At 44.9% G+C, this 17,708-nt stretch overlaps 5 protein-coding genes across 5 annotated transcripts; 2 read left to right on the plus strand and 3 right to left on the minus strand.

Annotated features, from left to right (window-relative positions):
• Nucleotides 1-2,158: 2,158 nt before the first annotated feature.
• On the minus strand, nt 2,159-5,018 carry PADG_07218 (uncharacterized protein; the record flags this gene model as incomplete). Its single annotated transcript, XM_010764168.1, has 5 exons — nt 2,159-2,372; nt 3,184-3,303; nt 3,355-3,549; nt 3,605-3,951; nt 4,959-5,018. The coding sequence occupies 5 exons, from the start codon at nt 5,016-5,018 to the stop codon at nt 2,159-2,161; spliced, it is 936 nt and encodes a 311-aa protein (XP_010762470.1).
• A 1,913-nt stretch (nt 5,019-6,931) lies between these two features.
• PADG_12258 (uncharacterized protein) lies at nt 6,932-7,677 on the minus strand (the record flags this gene model as incomplete). The annotated part of the gene is made up of 2 exons (XM_010764338.1): nt 6,932-7,101; nt 7,620-7,677. The coding sequence occupies 2 exons, from the start codon at nt 7,675-7,677 to the stop codon at nt 6,932-6,934; spliced, it is 228 nt and encodes a 75-aa protein (XP_010762640.1).
• A 3,203-nt stretch (nt 7,678-10,880) lies between these two features.
• PADG_07221 (uncharacterized protein) lies at nt 10,881-12,848 on the plus strand (the record flags this gene model as incomplete). Its single annotated transcript, XM_010764169.1, has 5 exons — nt 10,881-10,991; nt 11,076-11,872; nt 11,977-12,028; nt 12,102-12,313; nt 12,431-12,848. The coding sequence occupies 5 exons, from the start codon at nt 10,881-10,883 to the stop codon at nt 12,846-12,848; spliced, it is 1,590 nt and encodes a 529-aa protein (XP_010762471.1).
• Nucleotides 12,849-13,257: 409 nt separating this feature from the next.
• On the plus strand, nt 13,258-15,580 carry PADG_07222 (uncharacterized protein; the record flags this gene model as incomplete). The annotated part of the gene is made up of 10 exons (XM_010764170.1): nt 13,258-13,337; nt 13,473-13,520; nt 13,593-13,668; nt 13,775-13,785; nt 13,901-13,999; nt 14,102-14,175; nt 14,237-14,369; nt 14,447-14,546; nt 14,678-14,941; nt 15,068-15,580. 10 exons carry the CDS (start codon nt 13,258-13,260, stop codon nt 15,578-15,580), a joined length of 1,398 nt encoding a protein of 465 aa, XP_010762472.1.
• Nucleotides 15,581-16,246: 666 nt separating this feature from the next.
• On the minus strand, nt 16,247-17,452 carry PADG_07223 (uncharacterized protein; the record flags this gene model as incomplete). Its single annotated transcript, XM_010764171.1, has 2 exons — nt 16,247-17,299; nt 17,393-17,452. The coding sequence occupies 2 exons, from the start codon at nt 17,450-17,452 to the stop codon at nt 16,247-16,249; spliced, it is 1,113 nt and encodes a 370-aa protein (XP_010762473.1).
• Between the last annotated feature and the right edge of the window lie 256 nt (nt 17,453-17,708).

Below are 17,708 nucleotides of genomic sequence, written 5' to 3' on the forward strand. Positions count from 1 at the left end.
TCTTTGGAACTTTTTTCTTCGCCTTTCGCTTTTACCTGAATATCCCTGTTCATGTTCTATGAGTTGGGGACGATCGGGGGGAGAATTGCGGGGAATTAAATCACAAAGGGCTGGGTTGGTTTGGGATGAGGAATGGGGCTGTGGAGGGAGCAAAGAACAAGGATGGCTGTAACTCGATTTGTTTTATACCCAGTTGAAGAAGTTTGAACGTTCATCTTAGATATTGTATCTCGTCCTGTCTCCGACATTACTCTTCGATTCTTACATTTTGATTTTATCCTAAGTCATATACTTCTATGTACTTCAGTAGATGGAAGGGCTACGTTTTTGTTATAACGGATTGCTTTACCTATTCCATCTGTTGCTTCTTCTGATGATATGTACTTGAACCTTCCGGTTTCTTGCTATTTCCGCAGTCTAAAATGCCGAACGCATCTAATATTATTCTTGCAACCCTGCAATTAAATCAGGAGCGAAAGAGCCGAAACAAAAGGATATCCTTGCCTTGAATAAAATAATTTGTTTCCAACATGTGTATGTATGGTGCCATTGCGTTCGTCACCCTGCAGCTTTTTGTCCAGCTTTCCCCTCCTTTTCAAATAATTGCCTTATGTTGCGGCAACTGGTGTCGGTGAAGCTTTTAGCAACGAAATAACTTGATTAAGTCAATGCATCGGGTAGTAAAGGGTTAGACACAAAAAAGAAAGCCGGGGAGGACAATAGAGGGAAGAAGACCACAAAAATAGTAATTGATATCTGCTCGCCACTTTGCCATTTCCATTCTCTTCTTGATTTGAGCCAAGTTCAACAGATGGACCGTGCCTTGAGTTTGAACTAGTAAATAAATAAGACAATGCATGGACCACATGGGGGAAAAAGCAACGTGCAGCCTCTGGTGCCACAATTCATTCAGTCCCGTGGGATGACGAGACCCACTGGCTCATGGCTTCCATTAGTTATTGCTTGGTCTGAGACTCTGAGCTGGACGCAAGAGCTGCCCTCCAATGCGAGTCGCGTCAACTTGCTGTTAATCAGGATGACATTGAGGAGGAACGATGTTCCTCTCTCGTTTTCCATACCTATGTTCTAGTAGCTTGACATGAAAATTGTGGAGCAAAAATCTTAAACTAGCGAAGTTGGTATTAATGTATTCTTCTTTTAGACCTAAAGCTGGAAGGAGGGGTTTTTGATCACCATACCATCGTGCACTCACACTGATTGATATAAGATATTCGTATCCATGACTGCTATTCTTGCGGTCTTCTTCTGAAGCTGATTTGGGCTGCAATATGGCTGGATAGGTATTTCCAGCAAATGGAGGAGAGTTCAAATGGCAGGTTATCCCCAAAGCTCTATGTTTGGACGCTTTGGGAGACCGAGACCAAGTTATGTTCATGAAGGTGCACGTAGTCTGCAGGACATATCGTCACAGCCCTGATAGTATCATTTTTTGGGGAGAATGAACATTGCTAGGGGTTGTTCTCAACAAATGAAATTCCTGGTAGAAAAACAAGGCGTCATCTTGCCAACGAACCAAAATAAAAGGGGGTGGATAAAAAGGAAAAAGGAAGAAAGCGAAGCATAGAGCAAAGAGTGTTACGAAGCACGTAGATGGAAAGCTCAAACAAAAATAACATCAAAGTTGAGCGGTGGCTCATTTAGGCAGACCAGGCAAGGCCGCATAGCCGCGCTATGACTCCCATCATCCCATGAGGCACGCGTCGAATCTAATGTGGACTTTTTTGCATGGGTGGCGTTAAATTACGCCAGCACTGAATCGGAAGGCGGGTATCTTGCCAGCACTGCATCGTGGCGCAAAAAGCTAAAAAATTTGTGATTGGGTTGGCATGCGGTCGGCATGCTGGCCGGATGATAGACATCGATCGCAGCAAGCTTTTCAGCTTTGGAAAGCTTGGGTGAGAGGAGCCCGGGCGTCAAGGCGTTGCTGAACATGTGCACATGGAGCTATTTTGAAAGGCGTTTAATTAAAGACATCCCATTATATTCACTGTTCACTCGGACCGTTTTCCCTCGAACGTTGAATGCGGCCATATCTCGATGAGTTTTCACAGGCTGGACCATAAATAGGAGCAGTTAGGCTGGCAAATAGCAAATTCAGATGACCCATGCGGGGTTCATGACGATATGAGATTGGTCTTCACATCGAAGCTTTGATTGGTTGGGCGTAAATCAGGAATTTCTGAGCTGGCTGACGCAGGGAGGCAGAATCCAGTGGAGAACAGATCTTTTCCAGCTCGCACAGGCCCCGATAGGGGCTTTCGAGTTCACATTCTCCAGATCGATTTGATTCGGTACATTGTAGACGGTCTGGGCCAAAGGCTTGATTTAGGCCAGCTAAAGGGATCAACACTCTAGAGATTGAGTTAGATCAGGTTAATGGGCGAAAAAGAACCTGTATCCCGATCCTTTTTTCTTTTGTTTTCTTTTTGGATTCCGCAATGCAATCATCTTGTTCCCTGCTCTCCTTGATTGGGGCCAGATTAGAAATACATTCGAAGGCAACAATCAGGTTGATGTCTTTTGTTATCTGCGAGTGAGCCATGTGCCCGATTTCGATTCTCCTCGCATGATAGAGGGTTGATTTTGCATCAATGGTTGACAGGAAGATTTGTTATCGGGTTCGAAAATATAACATAATTTCACAGCGGAGAATGTCGGCGCAAGTTGGGCTTTCCAGCAATGACTGCTATTATGCTCTCTCCCCCCCCCCTCCCCCCACCACAATTCATGATAGCTATTTTTAGTTATTTGACCTCGTATCCTTAACAAGAGCCTTATCATTATCCATTTTGCAGTCCACCTAGAGCTTGCATATCCTGCCAATTGACAAATGGAACCATGTACCCTTGATGTGAGAGATTTCGCTGTGACGCCTGTTGTGGGGGCAAGTTCAGGGTAGCCAGAATTGGTTTCAGTCACCGGATTTCCTAGAAAAACTCCAGATTGTTGGAGTGCTCAGACATACCGCTCTCGTATTTAAAGTGGATTGACTAACAAAGCCTGAACTACTAAATAACCTTCACGGCAAGTCTTTCGTAGTCTCTGGAAACTTTGTTTGATCGATATATTCCACCCAGGGAACGTAAACAGCCAACGAATAATATCACGAGTTGGAAGCCATTGTATGCCGCTGCATATTGTCGGGTGGATAGTTAATATTACCTTCCTAGGAGCTGCTCAGCGGAGCAATGGCGGCCAGTTACCATGTTACCAGTAGGGGACCCCTGCAGGCCTCGCGCGTCGTCTAAGGGTCGTTCATGGCATGCGCGCTCGCCCAACTGACTGCGGTGCGGGATGCAGACAAAAAAGGAGAGAGGAGGGCCGTCTACATACCAAGATATTGATGGTGACGAGGTATTTATGGTCAGGACCGATTGTGGAGCTCCACTACGACTCTGTGCGCTTGAGTGAAGATCTTGTGAAGTTTCCTTGCTGAGCTGCTCAGGCCGCGTGAATCTAGAAGCGGGAATAATAGAGAAAGCTGGTGAAGGGAAGAATTTCTCAGAGAGAGAGCATGGTCGGCATTCGCTGATTGACTTGGGGAATTAGATATTTGATGATGTGTCCCATTTCCTATAGTTACGTGACCACGTCTCCCTGAGCTGAGAAGAGCTCTAGATAAAGACAACCACCTCCAAGATTTGGCACAAGCCAGAAATCCAATTGCGGTTCCCGTTGACACAATATCTTTATAAACACATAAGCCTTGGAGCGAGGCGCGCGCAGGCCACACAGCCGCCTTCGCCTGTTGGCAAGCGATTTTGGCGACGCTAGCAGGGCACCGAAACCTGGGAGGTCAATTTTGACGACATGAGCCACCTTGTAGCCAGGTAAACCTGCAAGAGCTCTTCCTGAGTTGCTGGCCCTCAGGCAGGGCGCGCGCCATGTCAGATGCCACTGATCGTTCCTGGCGTGATAACCTCGGTGATGCTGAGCGAACGATAACTAGTTAGTTTAACTAACTTCTCTCGTGAAAGCAAAAGCAAAAGCAAAAGCAAAAGCAAAAGCAAAGCAAAAGCAAAAGCAAAGCAAAGCCAAACACAGGGCTAGCCGTGTGTAGAAGCACCCGGCGGATGGGGTCGGAACAATCGCATCGTAATTGGCAGAGTTGCTGGATGAGCCTGGTCACCCAATCAGGAAATGCACGGCTGGTTCCGCCTCACGTTCTGTAGTTATGGGCGGTAACTAGTTATCAACAGCTTCTCACTTCCCTTCTTTGTCACCACGGAGGACTCGTTTTTGAAGCCCAACGAGCCTGTGATAACACTAATGATTGTGGTTTCAACGACGGAAGAAGAGAGAGGGGAGGAGGAGACGGTGAAAGCAGCAGCAGAAAGAATAGACAAGGGCTAAGTAGGAGCCGGAAGGCAGAGACTCAATGAGACTGGTCAAGTTGCGGTATCAGTTTGGCTCTATCATAGCGCACGCTAAGATTATCTAACACCCCGCCGTCGCCTATTTAAAAAGGGTCCTCTCACTGGCCAGTCCCAAGTCCAGAGAAGGTGTTGTCCCAGTCTCCTGGTTCGTGGGCTGCAGTTCTATCAAGTGGGCAGATCAAGCCTACAGTGCCTGGACGCGCTTCAGACCGCAGATAGTTCCCAAAATGTGATAGTTACTGCCAAGTGAGGTATGGGGCACCGTGATCTCAGAATCTTTCCTTCTGGCCAGAGACGGGTTGTTTCTTGCAACTCTTGCGGTTGTCACTTGTATCGTGCGAGTCCAGTGGCTTCACCGAATTTGCTAGAGTTTGTGGGCATGATCAACCATGGATGGCGCCGTCGAGGTATTTCATTCAAACAAAAACTCTATCTAGGACCGAACGGCTGCCCTGAAATTTGATCAATGATAGCTTGCTTGCGCTTCCCATGCGATTCCCTTCTGAATCCCAATGATCGCTATAAAAAATGGGCATATTCCTTCACTTTGATTTTGCTTACTTCTTTCCAAGCGCCAATTGTATCGGCAGCAACTTTCCACCTCAAGATAGACACTTTCATTATCCGTGATCAGTTGTTTCACATTGGGCTTCATGTTCATTCTCTGGCATCTTGCCCAACAATTGACGATCGGGGAGTTACGCAATAGAGGAGGAAAGACAGAGACAGAGATTCAGTATTTACGCTGCTGGATTTAATCTATTTGATCTCTGGAAAACATTCTCTGAAAGCCGTCAACTGTTTGACAGTTTTTCTCCCGGATTTTACTGTCACACCAACTGTCTCTGTTGGCTCCTACCGATCAATATCTTCAAGAACAATCGATTCCACCGCCAAAGATCAGTTCTTCGTGATCATCGAATTCATCTCCTTCCTACGGGTAATACTCCGCCAAAATATCACTTCCTCAAATACATCTTCGAACAACCATCTCTAGTTTTGGCACAACATATTCAAGCTCACTTCCCAATCTCCTCGATCCAGCGTTGGTGAATAAGAATATTATTTGTTCGTGCGCCATAAATCCCAAATCTGCTTCCCCTTCCTGCAGTTCTCAGCCGCCTCGTCTTCGTTGGAATCCCTCAAGACTGGAACGACCCACAAAACTAGGTTGACTAGCCTATAGGGACACAGCAACGAGACCCGAAGACCGGAGCGTCGGGAATTCTGGCCCTGCAGAGTGACCCATCGAATCGAAAAAACAACGATTCGTCTGCTGCGACAAACCACGCGATCTAATAGTCCAATAATCGTGCTTGTTAAACAAAAATCCGAAATCTGATCACCTATCAGCTTTCCCCAACAAAAAAACTCCCAAACAATCCCAACCAGGAGCTAGTAGCGGCTTGGCTATAGCCAGGTACAAATTACACATATCTCAAACGATGGCCTGTCCTCACCATTGGGCGTTGATTCAGAGCCCAGTTGGTGGACTCATGCAATGGTATTGTCACTTTTGCACTTCTGGGCCATTTATTGCTGCCTGGCAGTGTAAACTCTGTCTTGCGGTTAAATGCAATAATTGCCATCAAAAACAACAAATGAGATTCATTATGGTTAACTGACCAGCCAGCTAGAGAGGACTTGACTATTTTTAAGGGCCTGTTTTCCTCTGTCCTCATGAATTCAGCATGTTTTTCCTACCTTAAGACACTGACCATTTTTTCTTATTTCTTCCCATTCTTATTTCCATGTTTCTTTCCTTATTTCCTTCATTTTTACCCACTCATTTATTGTTCATTTTCCATTTTTCCCTTTTTTTTCTTATTTTTATTTTTTTGGAGGGAGGATTTCGCATTGCAGCGAAGATCATAACGTGGAGGTGTGGATTTAATTAGCTTTTCTAATTTCCCTCGTACCAACTAACGCTAGTTTACTCCTTGCTTGCTTACTATTGTTATTATTATCATTTTTGGTGCTAAGTTGACCAGGTCGACTGAACACAAGCATGATAACAATTAATAATGGATAATATATGCATGTCATAAACGAATTCTGGAGTCTGAGACCACGCTATGTTAGATCCATGTTTCGTTGGGAACAAGCCAGCCTAGAGTTCTATATTCTCGGAAAGCAAAGCATCGGAACTGATGTAAGAAGGAAGGGCGCAGGAGCTCGGGGGGGAGACGTTCATTGTGCATGAAGTAAGTGGAAACATCATGTCCTTCGTCCCAAGTGTTTGTTGTATGTATTGTATATATATATACAGTAGTACACTTGAAGTTCTTTATGACCCAGTTTCCGCATATCATCAGGGTTTGCTTGATATTCTCCTGCTTACAGGATTGTAACACTCCATCCTGTAATTAGATAAATAAATAACTTGTTGTGAGAGTGATCGCACTGACAAACACCCTCCTAGCAATCAAACAGCCAACACTTCTCAAATGCCTCTTTGATCTTCATCACTTTTCAAGTATCTCCACATGGTATGCACCTTTACCTCCTTCAGTTCTGTCATCAGAGCCTCATAACTAATCCCCTTTTCCGGCCACAGATCTCCAAGCTTCTCTTTGGCTATATTCATCATCACCCTCGACATCTTTTTCAATCTCTACAACCTCTTCAGCTGAGAATTGAAGGGAAAACTCGGTGACTGAGGACCATTCATCCCAAGCATCGAACAGTAACGCTCGAAAGTGAGCTTCATCAAAAACAGAGATGCTCTGAGCAAGATTGAGTAAATGGCCAGCCGTGGAATTGCGAAATTGAAATGCCTTGTACTGGTCAGGATTTTTTACCTTTCACCATCATCCGCCATGCCACCATGATCACCCAATCATGGTATGATTGTGAATCTATGTTTTGTTGTGATCCAAGTCTCAATAAGAGATGAGAAATTTTCATGAAGTCTATGTCAGTCAACAACGGATTGAGTGATATGATAGGTATATACCTAGTCTAATCTTTCAATCAGTCCAAAACAATGACATCCAAACAATGGGATCTTTTCTCAGGCATCAATGCATTAAGGGCCAGATTTCAGGGGAACACCTATCCAACTAATTATTCTCAACTGAGTTTGAAACAGCTGTCCATTCAAGTCGCAAAATGCTGGATTCATTTAACAGACTATTCCAGCAAAAGCATGGTGAAATATATCCCAGCTGGTTTCTGGCTTGCTTATTCCCTGCGAAGCCCAGGAATAGCGCGATAGTTAACCGATTGGATGTCGCGGAATAACAACAGTCTCATTTAGAGCCTGCCGGAACTCAGCCATACCTGAAGGAAGCCAGGGGCAACAACAGTGATAGCCGTGAGCCTTGATTATAAATATGGGAGCTCCCATGAGTCTGATTTCAATCCTGATCATTTGAACAAGCTATATATGACTATCCAATCACAGTATATTTGCTCTAATCCCAGAAGTTCCCGTCCTCGTTCCTTATATCGAACACGTCTCTAGACGCTGGAACAGCGAACCATCTTTGTAAGGTAAGGAAGGTTAGCCTTGCTATATTCACTGAAACTAACAAGTTGATAGAAACAGCGATTGCCAGCGAGGTTGGGAACTGACATCATCCACAACCATGTCCCGTGGGGAGCCCTGGGACAAGGGCTGCAACCACAAATTCTGGCGATAATGACCAGAACATCGGAAGTAAAATCGACTGGAGAGATTAATAGAGTCGCAAAAAACTCTACCTGTAAGAGGATGGCAGGAAAAAAATTCTCACCATGTTTGGTCATACAACAACATCAAAAATTAAAGAGAACCCCACAGAAGAGGGACAAAATAGGACAGTGAAGAGTCCTTTTCCGACTTAGAGGGTATTATGGAAGATCCCTAATCTGCTGTTTCGTGAGACGGTCGATTGGAACGGAAAATCATGAGATTTATGGTGATCGAAATATCGCCCGTTGCAGCGCTTCTCTATTCTGTCGTCTTCCTTAACATTTGTCCCGATCACTTCCCCTCCCCCAAACCCGAGGAATGCGCATACATAACTCCCTATGGTACTCCATACGGCATACGACCGACTATGTAACTCTCCGTAAACAGTAAATTATCCTCTCCTGGGCTGAACTGGCTCAACTACAGGGACATGGTACTTCGTACATAGCGACATGCCACACGTTTTCCTCACGTCTGTGGGACGAATAATTTAGCACCGATCTCGTTGGATTTTTGACTGTGGTCTTGAACCGTGTCATTTCCTTTACCAACTATTTGGTAGTTTCCGTCCGCTCTATAAATCATCCATTACCTAGCCCGTGATCCGCATTTAGTTGGCTGTATTATTTGGAAGAGCAGCTTACCTTTGTTTCACTACCTCATACCCTCATCCAGGGGGGAAAACATCAAGTTGAAACATCTAAATTTAACAACGAGCCTATAATGGAGAATGAACAAGAAGAGGACGTCGTCCTTTATGATGATATAAAAGTACGTCTGGTCATCCCAGTGAGAGGCCGCAAACTCTAGGCAGGGAATCCAGTCAACCTTTTAACACTGAATGAACTTTTCCATCATCCCAGCTCTGCACGGACGACTTGGATATTCGGTCAAACGCCGAATCGATCGAGTAACTGCATATCCGCGTCCTGTAAGAAGTGTCATGCATGTATTATTATTACTCTGCCGGATCCTGGAGTAGAATGAGAATTTAAGCATTATTCTTGATGTGAAAGGATCAATCTTTGAGACTATGGGCCTTTACAGGTTTATTAGTTGAGCCAGTGGCCGTCTGAGGCAACAGGGCTGACCCTCCCCAGCCTATCATGGAAATGTTCACGAAAGCCTTCAGCTTAACATAATCCACAAGTGAGTGAGACACTAAAATTGAATCTCTCGATTTAACCCAAGCTATCCACTTCCAACAACAAATAACTATATAAATTTAATTAGAAATAGGATTATGGCAGCTTCTTCTAGGGTGCTCTACAGTATGGCATTTTGTGCAGTGTGGTGGAGCCTGTAATTGTGGCATAGGCTCTGGGATCAGGGCCTCCGCGGTGGGTTTAACTGGCTGTTCAACAGGTGCTGCAGGTTGAATAATGAGACCTTGAGCTTACACCCTAGTTAGGCCTCATTGATGTTGAATCTGATGTGTAGATCTCTTCCATTTTTGCTTCTCTATCTCATTGGCATTGAATATATTCCTGATATTGCTTCTTCGTAATAGTGACACTGACCATCTCATATTCACAAGCTTTAATAATCTCATCAAATTCTTTCATTAAGTCATAAGAGGCATCAAGGCCTTGCATCATAAGACCCTTGATCTTATCCACCTACTTGTGTAATTGACAGGGGTTTCTAGGTGATTGTCGGATCCAGGATGACTGAGAGTTGCTGGATTGACTAGCTGAAGGGGAAGATGTCTGATCAAATTCTGAGGTAAAATGACTGCCATGCCCATCCAGAATAAGAAGTAGATCAGTGCCAATCCTATGAGGATTGGTAATAGAGATCAACAATCATATACATCTTGTAACCTCAATTTCATCTGTAGTCCAGTCATTAGGACTTAACATCTTAAGTCTCCAGCCGTTTGACAGCTCATCAAACCAGCCTTTCTGTAGAGTCTGATCCTTTAAGAATCATGTATGGGGGTAAGGCTCAGCCTGATGCGTTGACTGACTCAATAGCAGTCACTCATTCTTGATTTCCAGGTTGTAACAGCTTGCAATCTCATGAATAGAGCCTTTTTCTTCCTTTTTAAAAGCAGATATTGCTAGTCCAAGCCTTCCCCCCCTCTCAATAGAATTTTGAAGAATCTTTCATTTGAATTGGTGGCATAATTGCGCGTTAAAGAGTAGGGAATTTTTAATTAGTAGGTAAAAAAAGTTGTCTCTCACTCACTTGTGGTTTTACATTGACAACCTTGTCAATAATATCATCACATCTGGTAAGCTGAACAGGGGACTAAAGATGCCCCTGAGGCAGTGACATTGTGCTAAAAATAATAACTAGTCATTGGCTGAGCATGGCTGGATGAAGCTCATTTCACTTGGACTAAGCAAGAATATCTGTGTGAAATTCCAAAAGGAGAGAATACGTTTCTTTTCTTTTTTCTCAAGCTTCTGGTACAGATAACGATACAGTCGACTGGGGGAACTTAGTTAACTTAAACTGGCCAACAAAGCTACGTCTCGGGTGGCGCCCTACAGAGAGAGTATGATAGCTTGTGCACCCATCCTTGATTGCCATCTTCCAGTGGTTTAATGAAAAACATTTGAGAGGGTATGATAAAGCGTCAATACCCAAAACTATTACAACATCCCTTGTTCTCGTTTTCCATCAGCTACTCCCTAAACTAACTATTAGCTGGTAGTGGGAATTTTGATGTAACAAGGTAACTGGCTGCTGATCCCTTAACCGTAGAGTTTCCACCTTGGAACTCCGTGCGAGGCGTTTCAGCAGCTCAGGTAAACTACTGTGACGAAGACTTGGCAGCTCCCTTCCTGACCCTTTTACTCATGGTTATATCGTTTGGTCCAATATCAATCGCCCTTTTCGTCGCTGTTGCATCCGCTCTTTACTACATCGGGGCCCGGTTTCTCCATGCTCGCCTGTCATGCCGGAATCTTGTACATCTATCATCCCTCTTCATGTCCCATCCCAATCAACATCCTGTTTCAACCATAGTGAAATAGCTCTAACTTTGCAAATAGCCCCAACCACCGCATAGCTTCTGGTTCGGACATATACTTGTGGCTGCCAAAGTATCGAAGTCATACCCTTCCAATTCCTGTATTCATCATCTGCTCATTACCATCTCGCGCGAATACAACCTGCCAGACGTATTTTACCTAGATCTCTGGCCTTTTGCATATCCCATGGTAATACTTGGTGCCCCCGAGCTCGCTGCCCAAGTGACTACAGAGCAGGCATTCCCGAAGGACCCTGTGGTGAACGAGTTCCTTAGCCCATTCTTGGGGAAGAGCTCAATAATATCTGTGAATGGCGCGAAATGGAAGGCTTTGCACTCTATCTTTGCTCCTGCATTTTCTCCGGCTTATGTTCGTACGTTGACGGATGGTATGGTCGATGAAGTTCTACTATACTACAATAAGTTAGCCAAATTTGCAAGGTCCAGGGAAGTATTTTCGATGTCAAATATCAACGTCGATCTGACAATCAATGTGATTGGACGTGTCGTGTTCGACAGCCCGTTTCATAGTAAGGAAGGGCATGATTTCGTATCAACCTTTAGAGCTGGTCTGGACTATGTTTTCGAGGGAGGCCATATTGGCCGACGGTTACTGTACGCGATCCCAACGTGGAGAATGGTGCGAAAAGTTGATCGATATGTAGAGAAGAAGGTGATCACTTGTTTTGATAAGATGAAGAAGGAGGGATCGTCCGTCAAGAAATCAAAAACTATTCTGGATTTGGTTCTTAAACAGAAGCTAGATAAACAGGAGGACATCGTCGGCGATAGGGACTTCATGGAGATGGCAATTTCGAAGTATCTAACCTACCCTTTTTTTTTTTAAGATCGACTTCTATGTACCCCTTTCAATATCCCGTTTGTTACGTGTTTCCACTTTGCTAATATAGAGATGACTGAAGTATCAAATCATTTCTGGCTGCTGGACACGAAACTACAGCCCATACTCTCGGAGTAAGAGAATGCAATTGATAGAAAAGAGCTCCCGACAAAGATTAAAACCGCTGACATCTCCTTTCCTATGTAGTATATTTTTATGCTTCTATCCAAACACCCTGATGCACTGCAGAAAGCTCGCTTGGAGCATGATCAAGTGTTTGATCCAGATTTCAAACGCACAGTGGAGCTCATAAGGGCACATCCCGAGAGACTCTATGACCTCCATTACACGACTGGCATCATCAAGGAATCATTAAGACTTTTCCCTATTGGCAGTGCCGCCAGAACCAGCGCCAAGGGGTAAGATGAAACTCCCTGAAGCTTTTTTTGATTTTTTAATGTTTTTTATTTTTAATTTTTTAATTTTTAATTTTTTTGTCATATTACAATGCTAATCTCATTTTTCGTTTATGCTAGCCTCCATGTCATGTACGAAGGTAAAAAGCTCCCATTGACAGACCAGATAATTCTAGTCTGTAACATGATAATCCATTACAACCCAGAAATATTCCCTTCGCCCGGCGACTTCCAACCAGAGCGTTTCACAACACAGATAGTTCCAAAAGACGCTTGGCGTCCATTTGAACGCGGCTTGCGGCGCTGCATTGGCCAGGACCTGGCTATGATGGAGATGCGCATGGTGCTGTTGATCGTTCTGCGTAGCTTCGACTTTGAAACGCTGGGGACCAACGAGCGCAAATACCCAGCGGCCACGTATACTAACCTACATACCATATTTGGTGACCTTGTATATCAACGGCAGTCGCTTACAGCGAGGCCACTCGGTAACCAAGACATGAAGGTGAAGTTTGCACGGGATATGAGAAACTCTTAAAAGAGGCGGGTATGCAGGAGGAAACGTGGACATTGATATAAGGAGCTACATTCTCTCCAAATGAGAGAAATCAGTTGACTAGAGTGGATGAGTTGTCTAGGACAAATATTATTGCACTATTCGTTTGTGGATATAGTTATGGTTTGTTACAGTAATAAATAATTTTTATCTTGCAGGATTGTGTAAAACTCAATTCTGTCTCTCAATAAGCAATGGGGATATCCGTGATTGCGACGATGAAACTGCGATTGAAGTGAATAATGACACTATAAACGACCCCCAATTTTCATCGAGACAACTTCAACCATTTCTTCTTTCTTAACCAACTGCACATGGGAGCAATGAAAATGACGAATAAACCAATAAACAAACAAAATATACTTGATAAGAACAGATACTTTGACTAGCTATGGATACTTCACGGAATATCTATAAAAATGATGTGGACTTTGCTGCGCTCGCGCTTCAGTATCCAGATTTTGCCAAACAGTGAGTGCTAGTTGCATATCATCAGCTGAAAAGATTGTGCTCCGTACATACACAAACGATTAAGAGCAAGAATACACCATAATTACATCCGTTGGGACTCTGATGCTGGATGACATTGACATGATAGATCAACAGCCTGAAGCAGAATAATCAACTCGATTTCTCCAATCCGGACGCCGTCCAGTCAGTATGTCCGTTCTTGGTGTAAATTGCCGTGCCATGAGGGCTGGTATACTGATGCCATTCATCCGCCAGACAACTGACGAAGAGCCTCCTGAAAAGAGATTTTGGCTTGAATGTCGACCTGCCTGACGATCGACTCTGCCCCGCTGTACGTTCGATATTATTTTTTCACTATGCCAGGGTCGGCGCGGGGAAATTTGTCCACCGTGCCCGGCTGTGGGACATTATGATTGCTAATGTCCGGGTGCAACTAGGTTCCTAATCGGTGAGTTTTTTACATTTTCCATGTGTTTGAATCCCTCCAATTATTGCACGGATGCTGGCCATTACCTTTGAAAATCGCGCCCCATATGCTAACGTGCGGCCCCTGGTTCTGGAAGCCTCAATTACATCCTCTGGCTTCAAGATCTCATCGATTTTACGACCGAAAACTATTCTGACGTCTACGATCAGGAAAGGGTTGTTTATGGGCTCGACATGTGAGTTACATTATCAGTGGAAGATAGGAGATATTTCCAAGCAAATATCATATGAAAAAGTAAATCATCTCTGCTAAATCTCCTGGATGATAAAATATACAGAGGAACCGGTGCTAGTTGCATCTATCCGCTTCTTGGATGTGCCCTAAGGCCAAGATGGAGATTTGCAGCTACGGGTATGTTATTCTCCCTCATGTGTTGAAATATCACTCGACTAACTATGTGGAAAATCCCAAGATATCGATTCAAAAAATCTCAAATATGCGCGGGATAATGTGAAGAAGAACGAGCTTGACTCCCGTATTCACGTTATTGAAACTACTAGCTCCTGCCCACTGATTCCATTTCAGGATATCAATATCCCTCAAGCGTAAGGGCCTTTTTTCTTTCTCCCTCTCTTGTGAGTACGTAGAACGGAAATTATGCTTACGGTAGTTGACTGATTAGGAGGAGTCGACTGGACTTCACCATGTGCAATCCACCATTCTATGAATCTCGCGAGGAACTGATATCGGCTGCTAGGGCGAAGCAAAGGCCTCCTTTCTCAGTAGGTATTTTATAGGTCGTTTGTTCAAGAGCAAGCAGAGGCCTATAGATATAGGCCCTTCGGATTGTGCAAATGCCATAAACTATTTACAGCATTTATTAGCGCTATGAACTGACACAATCTATATCCAGGCATGCACTGGTGCGGAGGTAGAAATGATTACAACAGGCGGGGAAGTCGAGTTCGTCACCCGCCTGATTAAGGAAAGCATGCAACTCCGTGACCGTGTACAGTGGTACACCTCTATGGTAGGGAAATTCAGCAGTGTCGCTACGCTTGTTAACACCTTGCATGACGAAGGGAATAAGAATTGGGCCATCGCGGAATTCGTCCAGGGAACGAAGACAAGAAGATGGGGAATCGGGTGGTCTTGGATGGATTACCGACCTTCGACGGTGAGTCTTGCTCCTCCATTGCGCCAACCCATAGGATTCTAAGGCGTCGTCATATCATTGCCGCGAGATGATCAGCAGCCAGACAAATTAACCCCCAACGTCCAATCCTAACTTACGCAAATGCAGGATATTGCAAGACCCCGCGGCCAAAGTATCCCCAAACACCTCCTCCCCTTTCCATCCGAATTCACAATCTGCTGCCCACCGTCTACTTCACTATCCCGCACCATCGAAAAAATCAACTCTGCCCTCACGGTGCTCGACATGTCCTGGAACTGGAACACCAAAACTTCTACAGGCCTCGGCTTCGCGATGGGAAATGTCTGGTCTAGACATGCACGCCGGCAGAAAGAGAAAGAACAAGCTGTGGAAGTTGGGACGGCCCCGCGCACAGGTTCTGAGAATACTGCTGATACCACCAGGTATCATGAAGGTGAGGGCGGGCAGGGAACGGGTGACACACACGGTGATTTTATTCCTGGTGATCAAGATAAGGGGGCTAAGATTGGACTTAAAGTGTCAATGCGCAGGACGATGAAAGGGGAGATTAATGTGGTGGTGCGATGGGTGAAGGGGTTTGATTCAGTGGTTTTCGAGAGCTTTTGCGGGTTTTTGAAGAGGAAGGTTGAGGGGAGGTGAGGGGTTAAAAGTCTTTCAGGGCGTGGTGAGTCTACATGGGATGGGTATCAACTCAAAAATTAGAATGTATTACTATGTTGGAGTGACATGGACGACTTCCAAAAGCAGGCTGGCGCATTGTGCAAGCTTGTATTGTGGTGTTTCTATTCTACTCTTCATGTCAAATGAGGTAGTAATACAGCTTAGAATATCATATATCACCGGGATTTCTCCACCTCGTACACCCACCAATAAAATTGTGTTTGGAATGGTCAAGGATATCATAACGAGTTGGGTCTATATGAAGTAATCTATTAGGATATTCTAGAACGAGTTCATTGTAATCGACTCCAGTTTTCACGCATGAAATGGATTGACGTCTTCTACTTCCCAATTTCCATTTCCCGCTCTATAGCATATTCAGAGCGGTTTGAGTCGATATGGCTTTTTAAATGCAGGGCTAGCAGTGCCATGGGTACCTCATAAGCTGAGGCCCCATTGGTAGATATATTGGGCTTGGAAATTGAGATGCCAAGGAAGTCAGCGGACGAATACGATAGAAATTTGGTAAGTATTCCATCACATCCCGAAGACACACTGAGATCACTACATACCCCAGTGGACTGCGCTCGTCAAGCAAAGAACGGCGGACAATCAGAATACGTGAAGTGGCCACTGCAGTGAATTTCACGGTGAGGGGTCCATTGCTTTCGGTATTCGCGCCATATTTGGCTTCAGCAAAGCTCCAGTAACGCTATCAACACCATCAAACAAAGACAAACCAATCCCTGTCTTAGGATCCAATGTTCGGAAGTAGGGAACTTCTTTGATCGGCTTTCCCCAACATACTACCCATTTTTTATTTTCTGGATCCAGTGTCATCCGTGGTGTCACCAGAAGCACCCGCTCCCATAACGGAGTTATGAGTTTTCGTGTGATTATGTGCGGCCTTCCACGTACGTATGGTTCGAATGTGTGGCCCTTCTGGGGACCAAAGACCAGGAACTCAGCGTCAAGAGCGCTTTCGTCCTCATTTGTGACTAGTCGTTTCCGTCTCTTTGGCAGCGCCCATGGCTCCTTGCCAACTGCCAGATCGTGTAAGATGTTCCATTCCTGATCTGGAATGGGAGGGAGAATGCTTTTGATGATCATATTGTACCACTTTTCCGTAGCTTTTTGCTCCTTTCTCCTTGACACATGACCATCCCAGATACTCTTCTTTGGTTGCGGGATTTGCCGAACTACTGGCGTTACAGCGATATCTCGAACGCGGTGGTTTTCAATCTGGGACTTCATTAACGCAGATAGGGAGGGAATAGGCTCCCAATTAAGTGGACATGTCGGGGGGATAATAAATCGAAAGGGAATTTTGTTTGGAGCGGAATTCGGTACGAAGAATGGACGCGCCAGAACATGTCGTCGTCTTCCGAGTCGGCCATAGGACAACATTAAAACTCGTTGTAGAGGTTTCAAATATCCCTCGTTTGCTCGGGAGAGAAGGGAGAGGTGCTTTCTTGCCCGGCGTTCCAGGTAAAACTGGCCGTTGGGCCCAGTATACGAGTTTGGAACTACTCTTGGCCAGTATGCTCGATAGGTCTCGCGGACATATTTGGACATGTATTCGCGAGCAATTGGATCAGGGAGATAGGAAGATTCTCTGAGAAGTGCTCTGTAGACATGGCGCCAATGAGGAATCTGGGGAGGCGGCAGCGACATGATTATGCCCACATGCCTCAGATTCTGGTATGAAACCGCAAATCCCGACGTAAAGATAGCGCCAATGCCTTATATTACTGTTCTTCCGGCGAGAAGAGAATATGAACCCGGGCTTACGGGGTCAAGGATTTCCCGATTGAGTTTAACGCGTTCAGTGACCGAGGGCTGACTAACCATGCTGAATCATCCAACGCGGCTCCCACGCGAACTCCCACGGAACCCAAACCCCGCGACTCAACACGGCGAACTGAATATCGGGTCTACTGCAAACAAACACATATACACTTAGCGGCGGGAATGGGCGGCTGCTTGTTGTCCCATGTTACATTAACCCTCTCCTCTCTGTCCTGACTCCTGAGTGAGATCTGTCTCTGTCCACTCTCCTGCTGAAATCTGTTTCGAGTGAGGAGTGTAGCTAGTTTAACTGATCACG

This window comes from Paracoccidioides brasiliensis (assembly GCF_000150735.1).
Source record: "Paracoccidioides brasiliensis Pb18 unplaced genomic scaffold supercont2.10, whole genome shotgun sequence".
Taxonomy (NCBI): Eukaryota; Fungi; Ascomycota; class Eurotiomycetes; order Onygenales; family Ajellomycetaceae; genus Paracoccidioides; species Paracoccidioides brasiliensis.